Below are 22,067 nucleotides of genomic sequence, written 5' to 3' on the forward strand. Positions count from 1 at the left end.
AAAAAGAATTTTCCTAACTCATATTACCTCATTTCTTCATGTTTTCTTCCAAGCTTTAGCTATTTATACACATTTATACATGGCTAAAATAATGTAATTATCATTTTTGCAGATGATAGCTTATTTACATAGATAATCTTGAAAATCAACTTTAAAATTATTACAAATAATAACAATTTAGTAAAGTGATGTAGGGGGACGAAACATGCAGAAATAAATATCCTTTATATATATAAACATGTAAAAGATAAAACTGAAGAAAAGACCCAATAGCAACAAATCAGATAAAATGCCTAGGAATAACTAACAAGAATGTACAAGATCTGTATGAATGGAATTCTAAAATGCTACCAACATAAAAGAAATCATGATCAAATGGAAAGTAACATCATGTTCTTGGATAGAACATATGTTGTCAATTTCCCAACACTGCCTATAAATTTAATGTCTAGATCAAAATATCAGCAGGATTTTTAAAAAAATCAAACAAATGTATTTAAATTCACATGGAAAAATAAGGAATAATTGAAAGGAAAATTCTGAAAAAGATAAGTAATGAAGCCAACTCAACCAGATATAAACATATATGTAAATCTACAATAATTAAAACAGTGGGTTAATACCCTGTGAGTAAACAAATTAATGGAATAGAATGGAAGGTCCAAGGACAGACCCAAATATGTGTGGAAATTTTGTATTAATAAAGATGTCACCTTAAATACCCTTCAAAATTAATTCCATATGCATTAATAGCTAATCATAGTTAATATAAAGTACTAGAAACTAAAATATAAGGGTATGAAAAGGTTGAAAGTAAAAAAATGAGAAAAATACACTATGCAAACATAAACCAAAAGAAAATTATATAATAACAAATACAGTAGGCTTGAAGGCAAAAGCATTACTAGAAATAATGGCATTTCATATCAGTAAGTCCAATTCACTGGGAAGTTATAAATTTGTATGCACTGAATAACAAAATATATAGAGCAACAGAGCTACAAGGGAAAGATAGACAAATTCACAATCAGGAGATTTATCACGCCACTCATTCACTGATAAAGAACTAATAGACAAAAAAATTTAGTACATAAAAATCTTAACATGAGCAAATTTCATTCAACAAGCAAATATAGTCACTATACCCCCAAACTGCAAATTACTAATTATTTTCAAGCACACTTGGAACTTTTAAAAAACTGATCGTATTGTGTTATAAAGCAAATTTCAACAAATTTCAAAGTATTGAAATTATACAAAGTGTGTTTCTTGCCCTCATTGCAGTTAAACTAGAAATAAGTAGCAATAAGGTAACTAGAAGTTATGAAATAAACTTCTAACCCACACCCCCAAAAAAATCACAGTGGGAGTAGAAAATAATTGGAACTGAATGATAATAAATATACAACATACCAAAACTTGGATATGGCTAAAGCTTTGCTTACAGAAAAATGTATAGTCTTAATTACACATACTAGGAAAAAAGAAAAGCTGAAAGTTCTGAAGTTTTGCATCCATCTCAAAAACCTATATAAATCCAGAGAATGTAGAAGAAAGGAAATGTGTACATAGAGATGTCTGGAAGGATATATATTTAAAGTGATAGTTTTTAATCTCTTGAGGTAGGATTTTGAATTTATTTTTCTGTATTGTTTAAATAAGCTGGAACAAGCAAAGCCACTTTCAGTTTAAGAGAAGAAGTACTCTAGGAAAATGGGATAATTTTTTAAAAAAATAATATAGACTTTTGTGATATCTCAGCACCAGAAATTATAAGCAAAAAAACTGATAACTTCATATATGAAAATTTTCTACATGGTTAAAAAAAAATACCATAAATAAAAGCAAAGACAGATGACAAACTGGGAAAAATATTTACAACTCATCACAAATGGCTAATCTCTTTAATATAAAAAAAAAACTCATGCAAATCAGTAAGAAAAAATGGATGATAATCAAAAAGGAGCGAAGGATATAGGAACTTACAAAAAAAGAAATACAAATGGGTACTAAACCTATGAAAATATATTCAGCCGTACTTATAATAAGAGAAATGGACATTAAAATTTTCTTGCGATTCCATTTCAGTCATGAAATTGGCAAAAAAAAAAAATTTTAGAAACCCCAACTCTGTTGTTAACATTGATTTGTTTTGGGGGAAAGCTTGTCATTTCATATATCACCAATAGGAATAAAAATTGATTTAGTCTTTATAGAGGGCAATTTGGCAATATTTAACAAAATTTAAAATGCACCAATCTTTTGTGGCAACAGTTCCATATCTAAGTATTATACATGTGCAAAATGATGAGTAGACAAGACTATAAACTGCAACATTGTTTGTAATAGCAGAAGACTGAACACAATCTAAATATACATCCATGAGGGTCTTGTTGAATAAATCATGGTAGATCCATACAGTGGTGTACATCTACTAAAGAAGAAAGGAGGGGAGAGGAGAAGAATGAGGTAGTTTTATATACATTAATTTGGAACAGCCTCCAAGATATGTTATCCAGTGAAAAAAGCAATGTGCAGAAATGTGTATAGTATGCTGTGATGTGCATAAAAAGTTTTAAAAGAATGCACGTGTGTGTACATATTGGTAAGTGCATAGAATATATCTGAAAGGATATATAAAAAACTAGCTGGAGGGGAGGAACCCCTGGGGAAGGGTACTAAATAGCCAAGGAATGGGATAAGAAACTTGTGTTTCATTCTATATCCTCTTGTACATTTTGAATTTTGAGTAGATATGTGCATTATCTATTTAAGAGTGAATATTTTAAAACCATATGTGTGTAAAATTTTGCGGTCTGATTTTATGCTTATTTTATAAATATTTGTATATAGCATATTGCATATAATTAGTATAACATTAATGGTTTCTAGGAGCTCTCTTCCCCCTTCTGTTACAAATAATGATCTGGATATTTGCTGTCATTAATAACTGTATTCCCTAATGCCTTCCAGCCTTTTGTATGCTCTTCTGTCTGCCTAGAATACCGTACTTACCTTGCTCTCTCCTTGCCTGCACATTCAGTGTATTCCTCCTAAGAGGTCCAGTTCAAATACTACTAGCTTTACCTTATTCTCTCAGGCATACTTATTCAGGCAGTACTTTGTATACCTCCAGAATAAAGATTTTTTATTTTATGGTAATTGATTGTGTATTAGTTTCTCCTCCCCAAAGACTACATCTTTTCATCTTTGTTAACAAAATCCTCTGGCACCCCCAACCCTTGCCAAGATCTTACTAGCTAGTAGAGAACAGTTAAACTCAAAGTCCATAGTTCCAAAGTCCCTGGGGGTGATACCAGAGGGTCCTGTGCACAATTCAGCCCATTCCAGGGAGGGTTTGATTGTCTCATTTGTGTTCCTGCAGCTCTACTGCTTGGTTCAGAACCATCAGTCTTTGTGTTTTCAGAAACATGGGTTCATTATTGATAGCTATATGCCCTTTTAAGGCCTTGACCAGCCCCCTGCCACCACTTCCAAACCCCCCACCCCCCAGATCCATGCTGCTAATTTCACATTGGGCTAGAAATGATAGAAAGGCTTATCAGTTGGTTAAGGATGTAATCTAGAGCCAGACTGTGCCTGAGAGTGAATTCCAGTTCTACAAGTTAGTGTCTGTGTGTGTTTCTTTCATTGAACTTGACTATTCCTCATTTCTTCAAATGTAAATGAGGATAACGGAAGTCACTATCTTAAGGTTGTTGCCAGAATTAAAGGAGCTAATTTTGCAAAATGTTTAGGACAGTACCTAGCACATAGTAAGCACTGTGTAAATGTTAGGGGGTTTATTTATTTATTTATTTATTTATTTATTTATTTATTTAATCATTCTCTTTACCAAGTTCTCTAAGTGTGGACCCAATTCCCCACAGCATAACAGAGACCAAGTTATAACTTACAAGAATTCTTTGCTGAAGTGTCCAGAATAATTAAAGGCAGTAACAAAAGAGAAAAATTTCTAAAACCCATCTACACTGATCCTCTAAAGGGTGGCTACCTCCCTGTAGTAGAGCCAGCATTTCCCTCACCATTCTGAGTTATCTTCCAGAATATCAGAGTCCAGATTAACCCCTTAAAGACCAGAGGGAGAAAAAAATCTAAATTCCTTCCCTAATTCAAGATTTCTCCTTTTGTCCCAGGAGTTACCTTTCCCCATGGTGACCAACAGTGGGATTTTCAACCATTTTCAGGTGCTCCCTGTGTACCCAACAGTACTATCCCATTAACAATGGTCTGACATCAGTGCATTTCTCAGAATTGAGTTTTCCAATCAGTTCTGTCCAATTCCTTTTTATAGCTGTTCTAGGACAATTTCCATGAGGGCAAGGACTCTGCCTGCCTTGTGCTTGAATGTAGTAGGAACTCCATAAATATTTGCATGTGAATGAGCTCTTCCTTTGAAAAAAGATGAAGTTCCAACCTATACACTCTTCTTCAGTCTTCTCAAACTCTTGTGAGAATTACTTAAAGCAAGAATAAGCTAAGCTTATAATTTAAAAAGAAAAAAGAATCTCTAAAAGAAATATTCAGAGATACAACTATACTTATGAGACAGCCCAATGTCTAAAGAAGAGACAGCCTTTTGTATTATCATGTACATTATGAGCTCTGCTTTATAAAGTGCTCTAGTAAGGTGATGGGGGTGGGGCAGTAAGATGCAGATTTAAGAAGACAGCTTTTCTGATGCTTAACTTACCTATCAAGATATTCCTTTATTTTGAAAATATTCATTGAGCATTTACTTTGTGTCAGGCATTATGGCATTTGGTTTTAGAGACACAGCAATAAACAAGATTGACATGCAGTCCATGTTGTGAGCTTCCAGTCTTTCAAAACAATTAAAGGTTACAATAGGGGAAGTATTCTAAAGCTAGAGGTCTTCTGCCTGAACTTGAACAAGAGTAGATCTGCATTGGTCATTTTTGTATTTTGAAATTTCAAGAGAGAGTCTGCTTGTTAACCTGGCTCTAGTATTTTAAAAGTTTGAAAATTAATGGCTTATATTTGATACGAATTTCATCCTGAAAGTCTATTATGTGAATGAATGAAGACACATTGCACATATAGTTACAGTCACCCTATAAGCATTACTATCCTCCTTTTATAGGTGAGAAAATGCAGTTCCCAGAGTTAAAGTAACTCTTCAAAGTCTTTTCCCTCCAATTTTATTGAGGAATAATTGACAAATACACTTGTATATAATTAAATTATTTGATATACATGTATATCATATACCTGTGATGATTTTATATACATATACATTATGGAATGATTACCAAGATCAGTATAATTAACAGATCTGTCACCTCACATAGTTAACGTGTGTGTGTATGTATGTGTGTGTGTGTGTGCTGAGAATGCTTAATATATACTCTCAGCAACTTTCAAACATACAATACATACAATATCATTTTAGTAACTATAGTCATGATGTACATTAGATCCTCAGAATTTTTTCTTTTTATAACTGAAAGTTTATATCCTTTAACCTATATTTACCCATTTGTCTCTCTCTCCCCATCTCCAAAGTTTTATGCCAATTAAATTGCAAGCCTCATTCCAAATCTCTGCATCTGCCATCTCACAGTGCCCACACCCAAAAGGGAATAAACCTTTACTTCTCAAGGAGAGAGATCTCTAGTGAGATATTACAGAGCTTTGCCTTAGCCTTATTGAATATCCAATATTTTAAAGAAAGAAATAAAAGACAAAGCTCACATCATCATCTCAGTGATTAAAGAAAAAGTATTTGGGAAAAAAAATCCACATCCATTCTTGATTAAAAAACCTTTAACACTAGAAAGAGAAAGGAACTTCTGTAGCCTGATAAAGGGCATTCACGAAAAGCCTACAGCTAATATTACACTTCAGAAAGACAATGCTTTTCCTCCTAAAATCAGAACAAGACAAGGATGTCTGCTCTCAACATTGTAATGGAGGTTTCAGCCATTAGAAATTAAATTTTGTAGATAAGACTATAGAATTTGATGGTTAATGGGCTCTGATCCAAAGTTACTGACACTGGTTGAAACTATCAACATTGTAAACAAGACACTTAAATTAAGGCTAAAAATAATGCTCTTGGGTTTAAAAGCCAACTTAGGAAGATACAACATTCTGCAAAGGATTACTGAGTACCTACTGTGTGTCGTGCACAAGAGTCAGAGACGTGACTCCTTCCTAGAGAAGTTAATTCCAGAAGCAAAAATGTCTAGGCTAGAGTAAGGCAACTCATCTTGCGACTTCTGAACTCCTTTGACACTTGTTAAAAATTGTTTAATTCTATTGTATTAAATCTAAACAGCCAAGACTGTATATTGTACTTTGATTCTCCACGGTTTCCAATCATTACCAGGAGCTCAATACCCTCTTACTGGATGACTGCATGCCTCCCTGCACACCCCCCGGCCCCCCGCTATCTCACCCGGACTACATGGAAGTTAAGGAAGCTTATTCCAAGCGTTAACGTGTGAATCTCGCGTTTTAAGAAAACAGTGCCTAGAACAGACTGAAATTCTAACAACTCTAAGTTTGGGAAAGTGGCCGGAAGGGTTTTCTGAGATTACGTTTCTGAGCATGAACGGAAGTCACTCTTTGAGCAATTTGCCGTTTATTAGGTGCCATACTCAGAACAGAGTAATCCGTTTCCTTTCTGTTCCTCTCGTTGTACCCACAAGCTGGTGACCAGGTGACAAATTTGTCTTCGTTACTAGAAAATAAAGATCGCATTCTAGGAAGCCTTAAGGTAGCCCAATATCCCATCTTCCCATAGTAAAGATGGAGGCACTCTGAATGTAAACTACAGGTAATGCCACTTCCGCATTTCACTTGCGCCCTGGACCAAGATGGCGGACGAGGCCACCCGGCGTGTTGTGTCTGAGATCCCGGTGCTGAAGACTAACGCCGGACCTCGAGATCGAGAGTTGTGGGTGCAGCGACTCAAAGAGGAGTATCAGTCTCTTATCCGGGTCAGTAGTGCTTCTGCTGCGGACCGCATCGCAAAAGGGTTGCGGGCAATCAGGTGTCCTTACGAATCGGCTCCGTGTGGAAGCCGCTTCCGGTTTTAAAGTTTAACTTCCAAATTCATAGGTATTAGACGACTGCGGGGCTGAGGGGCTTAGGGAGGCGCGGAGGGGAGGAGGTAGAAGAGACTCAGGTTAGAAACCACGGTGGAACCAGACTTTGGCTAAAAACAGCAGTTACTTTAGGGATACGCTGCCCTGGAAGATGACGTGTTCTTCTGGCCCCAGATGTTTGCTCTCCTGGATGTAGGGGAGGTGGTCAAAAGGAATTCCTGATGCTCTAAGTCCTGGTCCGCTTCTCTCTGCTACCTCCTTTATTTGTCCTGAGGAAGGAATACACGTTAAAGCTAAAACCTCAAGCAGGTATTAGTTGCAGAGAGTTGAGGAGCTGAGCTCGTAGTTAGGAATGAGCCATGTTCTCAGCTAGTCTCCCTTCTGTGGAAGAAGAAAGTTTGACTTCCTTGCGGTGGTCTCTGTTTCAAAGACCAGCAGCTTTCCTGGTACATGTATTCATTTCATTAAAATATGTATATATTGTACATCTAGTACCACTTGGGAAGGCCAAATAAAGTGGAGCCAACCGAGATAGACAGAAACAGATCATTATAATACCTTACAAGGTGAAAGAGGGAAAGGGAGTCTGAGAAATTGCTAGAATGTTTGAAGCAGGAGGTGAGATACCTAATCCAGCTTGAGTCTGGTCAAGAAAGTCTTCCTAGAAGAGGCAATGCTTGAGCTGATACTTAAACATAAGTTAGCCTGATAAAACATGAGGGTAAGAGAAGAACACTTAAGACAAAAGAAACGGCATAAGCAAAGGCATAGAAGCTAGAAACACCATGATGTGTGAAGAAACACAAGTAGTTCAGAGTTGTTAGAGCATCAAATGTGTGGCAGGGTGTGGTAGATAAGACTTGAGGAATAGGTTTGAGCACTTGAATTTTATCTTGGAGGCATTGGGATACCTTTAAAGGATTTTAAGTGGAGGAGTAACATGGTGAGATTTGAGTTTAGATTGATTACAGTGGAAGTAGGGAGGAAAACAGAATTGACAGGGATAAGACTAAAGTTAGGGGGCTGTCATTAATCCAGGCAAAGGATACTTCTCTGGCAAGGGAGATACCATGATCACAAAGGTGGTTTTCCCAGGGTGAGGCTTATCCATTGCACTCCAGATGTGCTGACCCCTGTGATTTCCTCAAGTTAAAAAAAAAAAAAAAAGCCAAAGAAAGATGATGATCTAAACTCAGTAACTATAGTGAAGTTAGGGAGAAGAGATAGGTTTGAAGAATATTCAGAAGGTAATATCAGCAGGACATCATAAAGGACTGGTTTGTAGAGTAAACGAGAGGGAGGGTCAAGGATGACTCCCAGATTTTTGGCTTGGTTTTTGACTGAATGCTAATATTGCCACCTGAGATTGATACAGTGGAGAAACAGATCTGAAAGACTAGGGGGAAATGCTGAATTTCAGGTACCTGTGAAATGGAATTAGAAATTCCAGTAAACAGATGAATAATGGAGTTTGAAGCTCTGAGAAAAGGTCTGGATTAAAGATAAAGATTGGAAGTCATCAGCATATGGGTGCTAGTCAAAACCAGGACTATATGAGGTCCTCCAGCGAAGGAATATACCGTAAAATGAATTGTGGGATGAGGGCAGACACTGTCAGAAGTGAGAATAGGACCCAGAAAATATCATAAAGTGTTTTGTGCCAGCTAAATTGAGTGGAACCCAAGCATTCTGTTCTCTGCTCAGGATAAGTCCCCTACTTACCATGTAGATTTGTCTTCAGCTTTACTTATGCCAGAAAAGTTGGATAAACATACTAAGAGAGGAAGTAATCACACACTTTTCTTTTGAGGGAGTGGGGACTGCCCTTGGTCCCAACTCCCCCCTCAAAGACCTTATTCTCTGCTTTTAGTATGTGGAGAACAACAAGAATGCGGACAATGATTGGTTCCGACTGGAGTCCAACAAGGAAGGGACTCGGTAGGCAGACCCTCTTGGGAGGTGTGGGGGTGGGGATCTTACATAGTTTGAGCATTATGATGTCCTAAAGCACATTGCTAGGCCTTTCCTTTCCCTTTCTGGTCTCCACTGTCACAGTTCCAGAGTTCCCCAATTCGTACCCCATGAGGCTCCCAGGCTGGTCACCTAAACCAAGAAAGTGTCATTTGAGAATTAGAAGAATGTGAAGATTGGACTGAGGTTTGGTCTTTGTTACAGGTGGTTTGGAAAATGCTGGTACATCCATGACCTCCTCAAATATGAGTTTGACATCGAGTTTGACGTGAGTATGATGGAGTAGGGAATATGGAGGTTAGTAGAACAGGAGGGATTAGGTAATTATTCACAAGCTAACCTCTTTGAGGGACCAAAGAAAACTTTTTAAATGGGAGGGAAAGGCTGAAGTTTGAAGCAAGTGTAGGTTATAGTTACTCTTCTCCATGTCCAGAATCCTGGTATGTACATGCTGCTTGGGGAGTTCGCAGAGCATTTCATTTAAGAAATGTGTATGTCTGATTAGATTGGTTCCTTTCTATCTTGATTCTGTTTCATTAAGGCTTTATAATTCTTCCAGATTCCTATCACATATCCCACTACTGCTCCAGAAATTGCAGTCCCTGAACTGGATGGAAAAACAGCAAAGATGTACAGGTAGGACTGAAAAGGAGATGGGAAAAGGTCAAAGAAGGCTTTGGAGAAGAACTCTGGAAGGCAGGAATTTTCCCAGAGTCTGCTGGCCTAGAGCTGCTCCAGGTCTTCTGCCAACCCTGGGCAAAAGCACTTAGCTGAACTTGTTCTCAGTTCTGATCACTGGTAGTCTTCCTGTGCTCCCAAGAACCTGCTATGCTTTATAGCATACCTTGCATGTCAACACCTTCTTCATCTTGTCCCTCTTACAGGGGTGGCAAAATATGCCTGACCGATCACTTTAAGCCTTTGTGGGCCAGGAACGTGCCCAAGTTTGGACTAGCTCATCTCATGGCTCTAGGGGTAAGTCTGGAATACAGAGGGGGAGGGGGAAGTGGTTAGGTCCTAAGCAGTGTAATAAAAGTAACTGAGAGTACAAGGAATAACTGTTCTCCTTTGGGCGTGTTCTCCTAGAATATCTCTAGGAAGGAGCTTCTGTGGAATAAGAGGTATTGATTGGGTGGTAGTAATCTCACAGGGTCTCCCTTCTGTTGCAGCTGGGTCCTTGGCTGGCAGTGGAAATCCCCGATCTGATTCAGAAAGGAGTGATTCAGCATAAAGAGAAATGCAACTAATGAAGGATGGAGCCACTGAGGCAGGACAGAGGGACCTTTGATAGGCTACGTTCCTGTTTTCCTGTGCATCACTCTTCTTACTCACCTAACTGCTTACCCCACACCCCTTCAGCCATAATTGTAGCTGCAACAGACACTGCTGAAAAAAACAACAGTACTGCTACTGAATTTCTGAGTTGGGCTACACAGGGAGGGGAAAGACTAGGGCCTTGAAAAACAGTTTATATCCCTTCTCCAGGTGGAGCAGTGTAAGGTGCTGGAGGGATGGGGGTGACTGAAAGTGGATACATAGTCTTTTTAGTTTCTGGAGATAACTCATCAATAAAAGCTGATTCCTCAGTGGCTTGTGGTTCTCATTGGTGGCAGTTAATAGAGGGTGAGCAGGCTAACGGTCAGCAGGCTGAGACCCAAGGCACCTGTACAATTACACTAGTTCCGGAAGGAGAGGGAAATGGAGGATGCTCTGGTCTGGAATTGGGGAATGAAAGGAAATCTTGACTGCTCTCTCTGCTGTTGAGTTCTGCTCTTGTCCTTTAGCAGGGAGCCTACTGCTTTGGCCTGCAAGATGCCTGAGGAATGGTTTTGCAGGGCTAACATTCTTTGCCCACCAGGGATCTTTCCAACCCTATGTGGATACTTCTTCACTGGTCTGTGGGCTGGATCCAGGCCCTGCAGCTTCCCACATTCACACCCCTGCTCCCTGGGAATGATATGTGCTGGAAGTCGGAGGGCCATACCATGATTGTCGTATCTACATCCCTAAAGGCCACAGGATGGGGCGATGGTATTCTGTACTTTAGGGACTTGCTTTGGAGCGATGATTTAAAGACAATCCTGGGCAGAACAGGGAACTGGCGGTCCTAAAGTTGGCTGTGTTTCCATGGTGTCGGCGGCGGAGCCGAGGGGGCGGGTTCACGCAAGCGCCATGAAAGCGGGTGGGTGGACTCCGAGTGTGGGTGCGCAGGCGCTGTGAGAGACAGTGAAGCCGGTGGCCGGTGGCCGGGCGGGACCAACAAAGATGGCGGCGGCCCCTGCGGCGGGAGAGATCTGGGCGACAGCTGCTGCTAAAGCTGCAGCCGGGCCTGCAGGGGGGCTGCACGAGGGTAGGAGGGGGTGGCCCTGAGCTGGGGCCTGGCCCCGGCTGGCCTCCCCCACCGCCTCACCGGGGGACAGGTACGGTCCGGGGCGTTATGGCGTGGAGGGGGGGGGAATGCCGAGGGAGGACTGCTCCAGACCCGAGAGATCGCCCTCCACCAAGGCAGAGCCGCGGGGAGCCCAGCAGGCCTGGGAGAACTGGGCTGGAGCGACAGCATCCGTGGATCGCGGAGAACACGCCGCCGGACTCCGTAGCCAATCAGCGGCCTCGGCCTTTCTGCCCTCGAGGGGGGCGGACCCGGTTAAGCCTGCTGTGGTGGGAGAGGTGCAGAGATTAGGGGTCAGGGAGTTGTTTGTCGTCCCTCCCGGCCACTGCCCCTGATCCCCGACACCACTTTGGAGCTCAGAGGTGGGGGAGGGAGTGATTCGCAAGTCACCCTTTTAGTCGGCTTCATTTGCAGCCCGGAGGGGCAGGGGTTTGAGTATTGAATGCTGTCTTATGGACTGTTAGACTTGCATCCACACCCTCATTTGACCAGAGGTCCTAAGTCACCCAGGGCACATCCCACTTGACTAGCCAGGTATGGGGGACCTTCATGAGCATTTAGATTATAAAGACAGCCAAGATAGAGACTACTATTGGCTCTCCAGTAAAGCTGTGTTCTGAAGGAAGAGGGTGAGGAATGTAGAAAGAGGCAAAGCCCTGGGCTACTACCATTCATTAATTCATTTACTTAATGGATACTAAGTATTTACTTTGTGCCAAACACTATGCTGGGTACTGGGGATACAGTGACTAACATCATAGACATGGTTCCTGCCCTCCATACATGTAGAAACTAGTATGGTAGCGTATGTTCTCATCTCCCTCCATATTCAAATATTGACCCTCTCTTCTCCTCCCAGGTCCAGTCTGTGGTGTCCACAATGCCCCAGGCTTCTGAGCACCGCTTGGGACGGACCCGAGAGCCACCTCTTAATGTCCAGCCCAGAGTGGGATCCAAGCTACCATTTGCTTCTCGGGCCCGGAGCAAGGAGCGCCGAAGCCCAGCCCCTGGGCCGAACCCTATGTTACGACCTCTGCCTCCCAGGCCAGGTCCCCCTGAGGAACGGCTCAAGAAACTGGAGCTGGGACGCGGACGGACCTCAGGCCCCCGTCCCAGAGGCCCGCTTCGGGCAGATCATGGAGTTCCCCTGCCTGGCTCACCACCCCCAGCTGTGGCTCTGCCTCTCCCATCCAGGACCAACCTAGCTCGTTCCAAGTCTGTGAGCAGTGGAGACTTGCGTCCAATGGGGATTGCCTTGGGAGGGCATCGTGGCACTGGAGAGCTAGGAGCTGCACTGAGCCGCTTGGCTCTACGGCCTGAGCCACCCCCTTTGAGACGTAGCACCTCTCTCCGCCGCCTTGGGGGCTTTCCTGGGCCCCCCACCTTGCTCAGCATACGGACGGAGCCCCCTACTTCCCATGGCCCTTTCCACGTGATATCTGCCCGGCCCTCTGAGCCTTTCTACTCCAATGACAAGATGGTGAGGACTTGCCAGCACATACGGTCTTCCATGCCCGTGTTCTTCCATGCCTCCAGCTTTCTTGCCATCATATGGCTTTCCTTTCCCCCTTTTCCCCAAGTTCTTTTTCAACCCCTCATTACAGCAGTTTGGACTTTCCTCTCCCTTACTTAAGTACCCTTGAGCCTCATAGGCCCTTTTCGGGGTTGTCTGTGACTACCCAGCATGATGTGCCATTTCAGTCCCCTGGGAATTAACTCAACCATTTGGAATTCTTCTTTGGGTCCCCAGGCCCTTACTTTCCCTTGCTGTACCTTCTCTCCTGGGATGCAGCCTAGGCCTAATTAATCTCTGGAGCCCAAGAGGGGCGGGCTTAGAACATCTGAGCTAGTGTGGTTGCCCATTTCCCAAGCTAAGTAAGCTAGGCTGATTGCAGTTGGAGCCATCAGGAGAGGGTGCAGGAAGTGGCCACGGGTGCAGGAGGGGGTCTTGGGGGTAGCAAGGTTGGGGTGGGGAGCAACTGGGCAACCATGCCAGTGCTTGGGGAGTTGCCCCAGGAGCTGTATCGCCGGCTAGCTGGGCAAAGGAGTAAGTGGGCAACAGGTGGGACAGCCATGGCTGAGTCCGTGGTACACTCAGCTGTGATGGGCTTACTGCTCATGGCCAGTGAGGTAGGGAGACCCCAATACCCAGTGAGGGAGAGTGTGGAGTTTGGGGGTGAAGGCTGGGGTTGGGGAGGCAGTGGGCAGCATGCTGTCGAAAGGTTAAAGTGCCAGGTGGGATATATGGGAACCCGCTGACTGTACTCTGACCTTCCAGGCTCATCACACACTGCTTCTGGGCTCCGGTCATGTTGGCCTCCGAAATCTGGGGAACACGGTAAGAGCCATTCTTCTGTCTTTTGTAACAGGAATGTGAAATGGTGCTGGGGCAGGCGTGGGGAAGGAAACTTAGGGAAGGCGTGGGAAAGGAGAGCTTAAGGAGTTCTCCTAAGGCTTCCTGGGCACTGGTCTGGAGAGATAATGACAGTGTCTCTGCTGCTCTCCAGTGCTTCCTGAATGCTGTGCTGCAGTGTTTGAGCAGCACTCGGCCTCTTCGGGACTTCTGTCTGAGAAGGGACTTCCGGCAAGAGGTGCCTGGAGGAGGCCGAGCCCAAGAGCTCACTGAAGGTGGGGCAACAACTCCTGCTCACTCCTTTCAAGTCTTCTTTCCCCAGCCCTTTGTATGTCCACCTGCCAGTGCTGGTGGCCCCAACCCTGAAAGCTGTCAATTGTATCTGTTTTTCCCAGTGCCTCCTTTCCTAGAGGTTGTTTTCGATTCTCTGAGCCTCCTCTTGCTTTCTTCTTCCAGTTGTTAACCTTTCTTTCCATTCCCCATTCCCACCCCGATAGCCTTTGCAGATGTGATTGGTGCCCTGTGGCACCCTGACTCCTGCGAAGCTGTGAATCCTACTCGGTTCCGAGCTGTCTTCCAGAAATACGTTCCCTCCTTCTCTGGATACAGGTGGGAGAGCTTGGGGTGTGGGATTTCTCTCTGGCCATGTTTTGGGGTAGGGCTGACCAGGGCCCCTGGCAGCAACATTCTGAGCCTTGAGATGATCTTCATCTAGGAAGTGGGGACTGATGCCTGGGCAGGAGTTAGTGTCTGTGGTCAGATCTAGGTAGAGGTCAGTTGCCCACACTCGTCGTCTGACTGCAGCCAGCAGGATGCGCAAGAGTTTCTGAAGCTCCTCATGGAGCGGCTACACCTTGAAATCAACCGACGAGGCCGCCGGGCTCCACCAATCCTGGCCAGTGGTCCAGCTCCCTCTCCACCCCGCCGCGGAGGGGCTCTGCTAGAAGAACCTGAGTTAAGGTAAGATTGCTCCCCCTTCTTTTTCTCCCCAGTAGTTTATCAGCAGCATTCATCCTTCACAGAACTGAGCTAGTCAGGATTGAAGATGTAGGGTCCAGGGAAATGCTTAGCTTAGAAAATGGTTTGAGAAGCAGTGCAGAAGTAGGAAGAGGCAGGAGGAGGAGGGAGGCTGAGGGGTACAGATGGAGACAGAGGAGAATGCTAGGGATGTTACCATTTTGTTGGAGGATGATATAATTAATTTCCATCAAGGTACCTAAGGGGTTTGAACCAGATGGAGGAAGACAGCATGTTCTTCCTTTGACTCTTTCTTGAAATTTAGAGAAGGAGCTGGGATATGGGTGGGGTACAGGGCTCTATGGATCACTTCAGTGGTGTTGGGGGTGCCCAGTGTTCCTAGTATCTCATGGGTGCTCCCCACTTCCCTTGATCTGTGGTAGCGATGATGACCGAGCCAACTTAATGTGGAAGCGTTACCTGGAGCGAGAGGACAGCAAGATTGTGGGTATGGAACGGGACAAAGTGATGGCGGGATATTAGGGCATGGGGGGCGGGGTGCAGGCTTCACAGAAAAAAATAAGTATTATCAGGGGTATGTAAATAAGACTGGATGATGAAAATGTGGAAAAGGTGTGAGGGGGTTGGGAGGAACAGTGGTGGTGGGAAAGGAAGGGTCAGGCAAAGAAAGGGGTGGGAAGAGACAGGAATCCAAGGGAGCATCTCAGGCATCCCACAATGACTGTTTCTCCTGCCCCTTTGCTTTTATCTAGACCTGTTTGTGGGCCAGTTGAAAAGTTGTCTCAAGTGCCAGGCCTGTGGGTATCGCTCCACGACCTTCGAGGTTTTTTGTGACCTGTCCCTGCCCATCCCCAAGGTGGGATTCCAGAGGATTCCAGGGGTGGATGGGACATGGGTTCTGTGACCCACCCCTACCCACCCCCAGTGTGGGAGGGAACCCTGTGGGTCTCTGGAGCAGAGTTGAATCCTGGATTAATTGAGAAGAGTTGGAAAAGGAAATTCAGAACATGCTGACCCTTCATTCCCGTTTCCCCCCCAGAAAGGATTTGCTGGGGGCAAGGTGTCTCTGCGGGATTGTTTCAGCCTTTTCACCAAGGAAGAAGAGCTAGAATCGGAGAATGCCCCAGTATGTGGGGGTTCATAAGGGATATAGTAAGGGTGGGAGACCTGGGGAGGGGGCTCCATATGGATAAAAGGGGTTGCATGATGCCTTAGTATGAGGAAAAACACTTAAGTGTCAGGGTTTGTGTTGGAATTCCAGATATATCTTACTACTCCTAGGGCAAAGGGCAGAAAGGCAGAGGATACAGAAGTAATAGCATAGTAAATTTATACGTAAGTCAGGGTGTCAGAAAAGCCAGTTGAGGTGAGGATCACATTAACCTGATCACGTGTTATTTGACATTTATTCAGGTGTGTGACCGATGTCGGCAGAAAACACGAAGTACCAAAAAGTTGACAGTACAGAGATTCCCCCGAATCCTCGTGCTCCGTATCCTAATCTTCAGATTTTTGTTTCTCCCATCCATTCTTTTTCCTCATTCTCCATATTTGCACAGGCTGGACATTTGGGAATTCAGTTTTCCTTAGGAAAAGCCTGCCAGTCCACCTATCCCTACCATGCTCCCACTGTGTGTTCAGGGAGGGGAGTGGACAACATTCAAGACCTCTGTCCCCCTCAAAGGCCCTCTACGTCCCAAATTCTCCTTAACCAGAGCTTAGATCTTAATCGATTTTCTGCCTCCCGAGGCTCCATCAAGAAAAGTTCAGTAGGTGTAGACTTTCCACTGCAGCGACTGAGCCTAGGGGACTTTGCCAGTGACAAAGTCGGTGAGTCTGGTAGGGAAGGTCCTAAGGAGTCTCATGAAGGGAAGGGAGAGAGTGGGAGCGGGGAACAGCTCTGACTGTAGAATTTGGTCATCTCTAATCCCACAGGAAGCCCCATATATCAGCTGTATGCCCTTTGCAACCACTCGGGCAGCGTCCACTATGGCCACTACACAGCCCTATGCCGGTGCCAGACTGGCTGGCATGTCTACAATGACTCTCGGTGAGAGCAGCCTCCTATCCAACTCCTGCCCCATTCCTGCTGCAGCCCTGACACCCTTCCGTAATATGAAGCCCTAGGAGAACAGAGTGCCTCGTAAAAGGAGAGGGGGTCTTTCTTGATCACTACCTGGATGCTGTGAGGTTGATCTTGGTGGGTAGGGGGTAATATACAGGAATGATCACACCGCTTTCCCCATCTCCGTTCTTCCTAGTGTCTCCCCTGTCAGTGAAAACCAGGTGGCATCCAGTGAGGGCTACGTGCTGTTCTACCAACTGATGCAGGAGCCACCCCGGTGCCTGTGACACCCTCTTTAAGCCCTGGCACCTGTGAAACCCTTTCAACACCCTTAAGCCCCAAGCTCCCCGTTTACCTCAGAGACGTCTATTTTTGTGTCTTTTTAATCGGGGAGGGGGGAGGGGGTGGTGGTACCTCCCATTATTTTTTTTATTAAGAAGTATCCTTCCACCTGGAGGCTCCCTTGTCTCCCAGCCCCATGTACAAAGCTCCCCAGCCCCCTGCCTGTGTACAGCCCCCAGACCCTCTACAATCTAACTTTTTGTGAATAAATTTATTAAGAAAAAGATATCGTTATTTGTATTTGTGCGTAGGGGGTGGGGATACAGAACTGGGCCGAAATGTAGTCTTCCTAGGACTCAGTTTCCTCTCTGAACAGATGGGGCGTGCTCAGCCTTGTGGGTGGGATTGGGGACGACGGTGCCCGACCGGGACACGCTGATGCCAACGTTTGCCCAAGCAGCGAAGGCTTACATGGGAGGAAACGGGAAGGCGAGCTTGAGACTCGTGAAGCTGCGGGGAAGCCTGGAACTAGAGTGCAGGCACTGGGTCGACGGGTTTTGCCGGCAAAGGGGGCTGCCCCTCGAGAGCGAGGCACCCAAGGACCCCTGTTGACAAACACAGTACGTTGCCGGGCGGCCCTAGCTCCCGTAGGCCCAGGCTGTTGCTAACATCAAGGAGCTGTTTATGGAGCTGCCTCCCCACAGACCAGCCTCGAGTGTCCCTATCTACTCTCCCTATAACGAAAGCTCATGGGGCCCTTCCTCCAGGGTTCTCACCCTAACTGGGCTTGAGAAGCTTGAGCTGGGGAATGCAAACCACGATCTAGCTCTCGTCACTCCAGCCCTGAGGGGAGGGTGGTGCTGGATATGGCCACTGTCTACAAATCGGCGCCGAACCAGTTACCTCCAGCACCGCAGAGCTGCTATCTCTCCGCCTTTGCAGGAGGAGGAGCCACTGTCAGTTCAGTATTTTCACTGGTGGATGTGATCCGGGACCTTCTAGGACTCACCAATCCAGAAGCAGAAGAAGTAGGTTCTGGAACTTGCCGCGAGAATAAAGTGGACGGGGAGTCAGAGAGACCTAAAAGGTTGGGGGCGGAGGCAGCGAACTGAAAACGTTAGGCCTAGTGAGGGGTGGGAGGGAGAGCGCTTCCGAACTCAGGCAGCCAGTAGGCGCCCCGAACCCTGCGCGGGAAGATAGCATGGGTGTGGTCCTTATCCCCCTCCCCGCGGAACGCCGGCTGGGTTTGTCTTGAGACCTATACCTCTTCTTTCCCCCTCATTTTTCTCACCTCTCTCTTTGGGTAAGTCCTGGGCCCTGGACAGGGACCTCACAGTTCCACCAGCCCATCCGCTGGCTCTGCCTTAGTTTTCCCTAAAGCAGTGAATGGCGGGGGTGGAACGCAGAACTGGCCAGGCTTTGGGAGAGCAAGGGGATTCCGGTCAGCCTGTCCGTATCGCCTCCTTTCCCCCAGACTTCCCAATGGGTCGGACCGTGGTCGTCCTGGGCGGAGGCATCAGCGGCTTGGCCGCCAGTTACCACCTGATCCGGGCCTCCTGTCCGCCCAAGGTGAGTGCCCCAACCCGCCATGCCTGAGGGACCCTCCTTTAATACTCTGCTTCCATTTCCAGCAAGAAGGAATGCGCCCCCTCCTTCCCGTCCACACCCTTTAACCTGAGGCTATAGGCCGTGCTGCTGTCTCCCTCTTGTCCGCAGGTGGTCTTGGTGGAGGGCAGCAAGCGCCTAGGAGGCTGGATTCGCTCAGTAAGAGGACCAGATGGTGCTATCTTTGAACTTGGACCTCGAGGAATTCGGCCTGCAGGAGCCCTGGGAGCCCGGACCCTGCTCATGGTGAGCAGCTTGTGGAATGCCTAGGAGAGGTTGAGGAGAGGCCTTCGCTAGAAGATAGAGGTGATGGGAGGAAGTAGATTTGGTGGTCAGTCCTTTCCTTAGTTTCTCCTCTTCTTGAGGACATGTGGAGAGCAGGTTTCTGAGCTTGGCTTGGACTCACAAGTGTTACCTGTCCGGGGAGACCATCCAGCTGCCCAGAACAGGTTCCTGTATGTAGGTGGTGCCCTGCACGCCCTGCCGTCTGGCATCAGGTAACCGTATCACCTCCTTACTGCTGTCCTACTTTGTTTCATCATCACATCCCTTCCATTTCCTCATCACCCAGTCTGTTAGCCCTCCCAGCAAAAGGGGCCAAATAAATGGAAATGACCCCTGGAGCTGGGGAGGTAAGTCAGAGCTCCCTCTTCACTTTGCCTTCCTCCATGCAGGGGGCTACTTCGCCCTTCACCTCCCTTCTCCAAACCTCTGTTTTGGGCTGGGCTAAGGGAGTTGACCACACCCCGGGGGAAAGACCCTGATGAGACTGTGCACAGTTTTGCCCAGCGCCGCCTTGGTCCTGAGGTAACACTGCCCAGAGGCCCCCACAACCCTGCCCTCCTAAATTAGCTGCAGAGCTCCTTACTCAGACCTACAGCCTAGGGTCTCTTCTGTATCATCTGAAAATGCCCTCTTCCCTTCATACCCAGTAGTCCCCAAAACTCAGTGTTGGGGGTGAATGCCTTCACTTCCGTCCCATTCTTCTGTTATGGTGGAACTGCTTCCCAACCAAACCCTACCCTACCTCCATTCCCTACCAAGCAGGGGCAGGGGAAATTAGTGCAGCTTATTCCCTGGACTCTCAATCCCAGTCTCACCCTTAAGGTGGCGTCTCTAGCCATGGACAGTCTCTGCCGCGGAGTGTTTGCTGGCAACAGCCGTGAGCTCAGCATCAGGTCCTGCTTTCCCAGTCTCTTCCAAGCTGAGCAAACCCATCGTTCCATATTACTGGGGCTGCTGCTGGGGGCAGGTGAGGGGGGGGTGTTGGTTCAAGGGTTGAAGATATTAAGGACTGCCAGAGTGAGGGACTGGAGGCAAGGGGTGCTATTCTAATGATTCTTTGCTTCCTTCCCTGCAGGGCGGAGCCCACAGCCAGACTCAGCTCTCATTCGCCAAGCTAGAGCTGAGCGCTGGAGCCAGTGGTCACTCCGTGGAGGGCTGGAGACGTTTCCCCAGGCCCTTAACACCTATCTGACTAGTAGGGGTGTCAGTATTCTCAAAGGCCAGCCAGTCTGTGGGCTTAGCCTCCAGGCAGGAGGGCGCTGGAAGGTAGGAGAGCCCCCTGGAGTGTAACCAACCTGTGTGTTAGAGTTTTCATCTTTGTCTAAATGCTTTAGTTGGCAAAACTGGAGTTACTCCTTGTTTCCCTGCCCTAGAAGCTATTTAAATAGGGGCTACCCCTGGTTCTTAGGCCTTATTTGTGGACCTTGCTCCAAGACCCATTTGATCCAAGTTTTTGGACTGAAGTAGTGCTTATAAGGCTCCCAGGTAGGAGAAAGAACCACCCAGCTCCCCTAAACATTTCAGAGTGGCCACACTGGCCTCTGGCCCAATTCCTGGAGTAATAGGGGGTTGATTTTTGTGCTGACTACTTAGTCATTCAGTCTCTTCATCCTGGGTCAGCACCTAGTCTCTCTCTTGCCACTTGGGTACCTGGGAAACTGAGGCAAAATTCTCATGATCTGTGTGTCTTTCAATGTTTTCATCCTCCCAGGTGTCTCTAGGGCACAGCAGCCTGGAGGCTGACCACATTATTAGTGCCGTTCCAGCTTCAGGTAATGGGGTAGCCACCCTCCCCTTCCCTAACCAGGGTGAGGCAAACTGTAGCTTCTTCCTGGGCCAACAGAACCATACCATGCCCCTGAACTGGTCATCCCTGTGGGAGTCCAATCCCAAGGAGGGTTGGTGAAACTGTAGTGTGTCTGCCTCCTGAGGCTGGCCTCTGACTGCTCTCCTCTAGTACTCAGCAAGCTGCTCCCTACTGAGGCTGCACCTCTGGCTCGTGCCTTGAGTACCATCACTGCTGTGTCTGTGGCTGTGGTGAATCTACAATACCAAGGAGCTCGTCTGCCTGTCCAGGTGACAGAGGAAGGGGAGACATGGGCTCATCTGGAACCCTTCCCTCCTGACCCAGTCTTTTCCTGTTCGCCAGGGATTTGGACATTTGGTGCCATCCTCAGAAGATCCAGGCATCCTGGGAATCGTGTATGACTCAGTCGCTTTCCCTGAGCACGATGGGAGCCCCCCTGGTCTCAGACTGACTGTGAGAGAAGGCAGCTTTGCTTAGTGGGGGTTCCCAAAGGGCTCCTCTGTGCCCCAGTATAGGTAAGTCCAGGCTGGTCAGTGCCATATTCCCTCCCTAGGTGATGCTGGGAGGTTCCTGGTTACAGATGCTAGAAGCCAAGGGCTGTGTCTTATCTCAGGAGCTGTTCCAACAGAAGGCAGAGAAAGCAGCTGCCACACAATTAGGTCTGAAGGAGCCACCAAGTCACTGCTTGGTCCATCTACACAAAGTGAGTTGGTAACACAAGATAAACACTTTTCAACTACCCCCTGAAGGCCTTGGAGGCAGGGACTAGTATATTTGTCATTGTCCATCTAGGCCTGGGACATCAGTAATAATTTTTTCCTTGTATTCCCTTTTCTCTCTCCAGAACTCCATCCCTCAGTATACACTAGGCCACTGGCAAAAACTGGGTAAGTTGGGAAGGCAACTGGGCTGCGGAGAGCCATGGAGACCCCCACCTGTAACATTCCTTTTTATCTTTTCCTTCCAGAGTCAGCTACCCAATTCCTGGCTGCTCAAAAGCTGCCCTTGACTCTGGCCGGAGCCTCCTATGAGGGGGTTGCTGTCAATGATTGCATAGAGAGTGGGCGCCAGGCAGCAGTCCAGGTCCTAGGCATAGAACCTAACAGTTGATCCTCAATTCCCACATCTTCCTGCCTCCTGCAGGTGGGGATTCTCTTACCCATGAAAATAAAAGTTGCTGGAGTTTAGCTTGGTCTGGCTGTTCCGTCACCTACGGGCATAAGGAGGGGTTGGTGAGC

At 46.4% G+C, this 22,067-nt stretch overlaps 3 protein-coding genes across 11 annotated transcripts; all 3 read left to right on the top strand.

Annotated features, from left to right (window-relative positions):
- The first annotated feature begins 6,739 nt into the window (after positions 1-6,739).
- On the top strand, positions 6,740-10,654 carry UFC1 (ubiquitin-fold modifier conjugating enzyme 1). The gene is made up of 6 exons (XM_010993054.3): positions 6,740-6,986; positions 8,965-9,032; positions 9,270-9,333; positions 9,625-9,701; positions 9,950-10,040; positions 10,235-10,654. The coding sequence occupies exons 1-6, from the start codon at positions 6,864-6,866 to the stop codon at positions 10,310-10,312; spliced, it is 501 nt and encodes a 166-aa protein (XP_010991356.1). The 5' UTR covers positions 6,740-6,863; the 3' UTR covers positions 10,313-10,654.
- Positions 10,655-11,292: 638 nt separating this feature from the next.
- On the top strand, positions 11,293-17,418 carry USP21 (ubiquitin specific peptidase 21). 3 transcript variants are annotated; one of them, XM_010993052.3, is made up of 13 exons: positions 11,293-11,485; positions 12,314-12,934; positions 13,733-13,792; positions 13,962-14,082; positions 14,305-14,416; positions 14,612-14,767; positions 15,208-15,272; positions 15,538-15,641; positions 15,825-15,911; positions 16,199-16,277; positions 16,508-16,615; positions 16,721-16,835; positions 17,047-17,418. In XM_010993052.3, exons 2-13 carry the CDS (start codon positions 12,335-12,337, stop codon positions 17,135-17,137), a joined length of 1,698 nt encoding a protein of 565 aa, XP_010991354.1. In that variant the 5' UTR covers positions 11,293-11,485; positions 12,314-12,334; the 3' UTR covers positions 17,138-17,418. The 3 variants fall into 3 exon arrangements, with proteins under 3 accessions (XP_010991354.1, XP_010991355.1, XP_031291773.1); XM_010993053.3 differs by lacking the exon at positions 15,825-15,911; XM_031435913.2 differs by lacking the exons at positions 16,199-16,277; positions 16,508-16,615.
- Positions 17,419-18,173: 755 nt separating this feature from the next.
- PPOX (protoporphyrinogen oxidase) lies at positions 18,174-22,016 on the top strand. Of its 7 annotated transcripts, none has more exons than XM_031435914.2 (13): positions 18,185-18,435; positions 18,607-18,701; positions 18,849-18,983; positions 19,086-19,234; positions 19,412-19,544; positions 19,845-19,989; positions 20,098-20,288; positions 20,734-20,794; positions 20,980-21,098; positions 21,172-21,282; positions 21,383-21,532; positions 21,674-21,716; positions 21,797-22,016. In XM_031435914.2, exons 2-13 carry the CDS (start codon positions 18,615-18,617, stop codon positions 21,937-21,939), a joined length of 1,467 nt encoding a protein of 488 aa, XP_031291774.2. In that variant the 5' UTR covers positions 18,185-18,435; positions 18,607-18,614; the 3' UTR covers positions 21,940-22,016. The 7 variants fall into 7 exon arrangements, 6 of the variants coding, with proteins under 6 accessions (XP_031291774.2, XP_064333984.1, XP_064333985.1 ...); XM_031435915.2 differs by having other exon boundaries at positions 18,201-18,219; XM_064477914.1 differs by having other exon boundaries at positions 18,185-18,701.
- The last annotated feature ends 51 nt before the right edge of the window (positions 22,017-22,067 follow it).

This window comes from Camelus dromedarius, chromosome 23, assembly GCF_036321535.1.
Source record: "Camelus dromedarius isolate mCamDro1 chromosome 23, mCamDro1.pat, whole genome shotgun sequence".
Lineage (NCBI taxonomy): Eukaryota > Metazoa > Chordata > Mammalia > Artiodactyla > Camelidae > Camelus > Camelus dromedarius.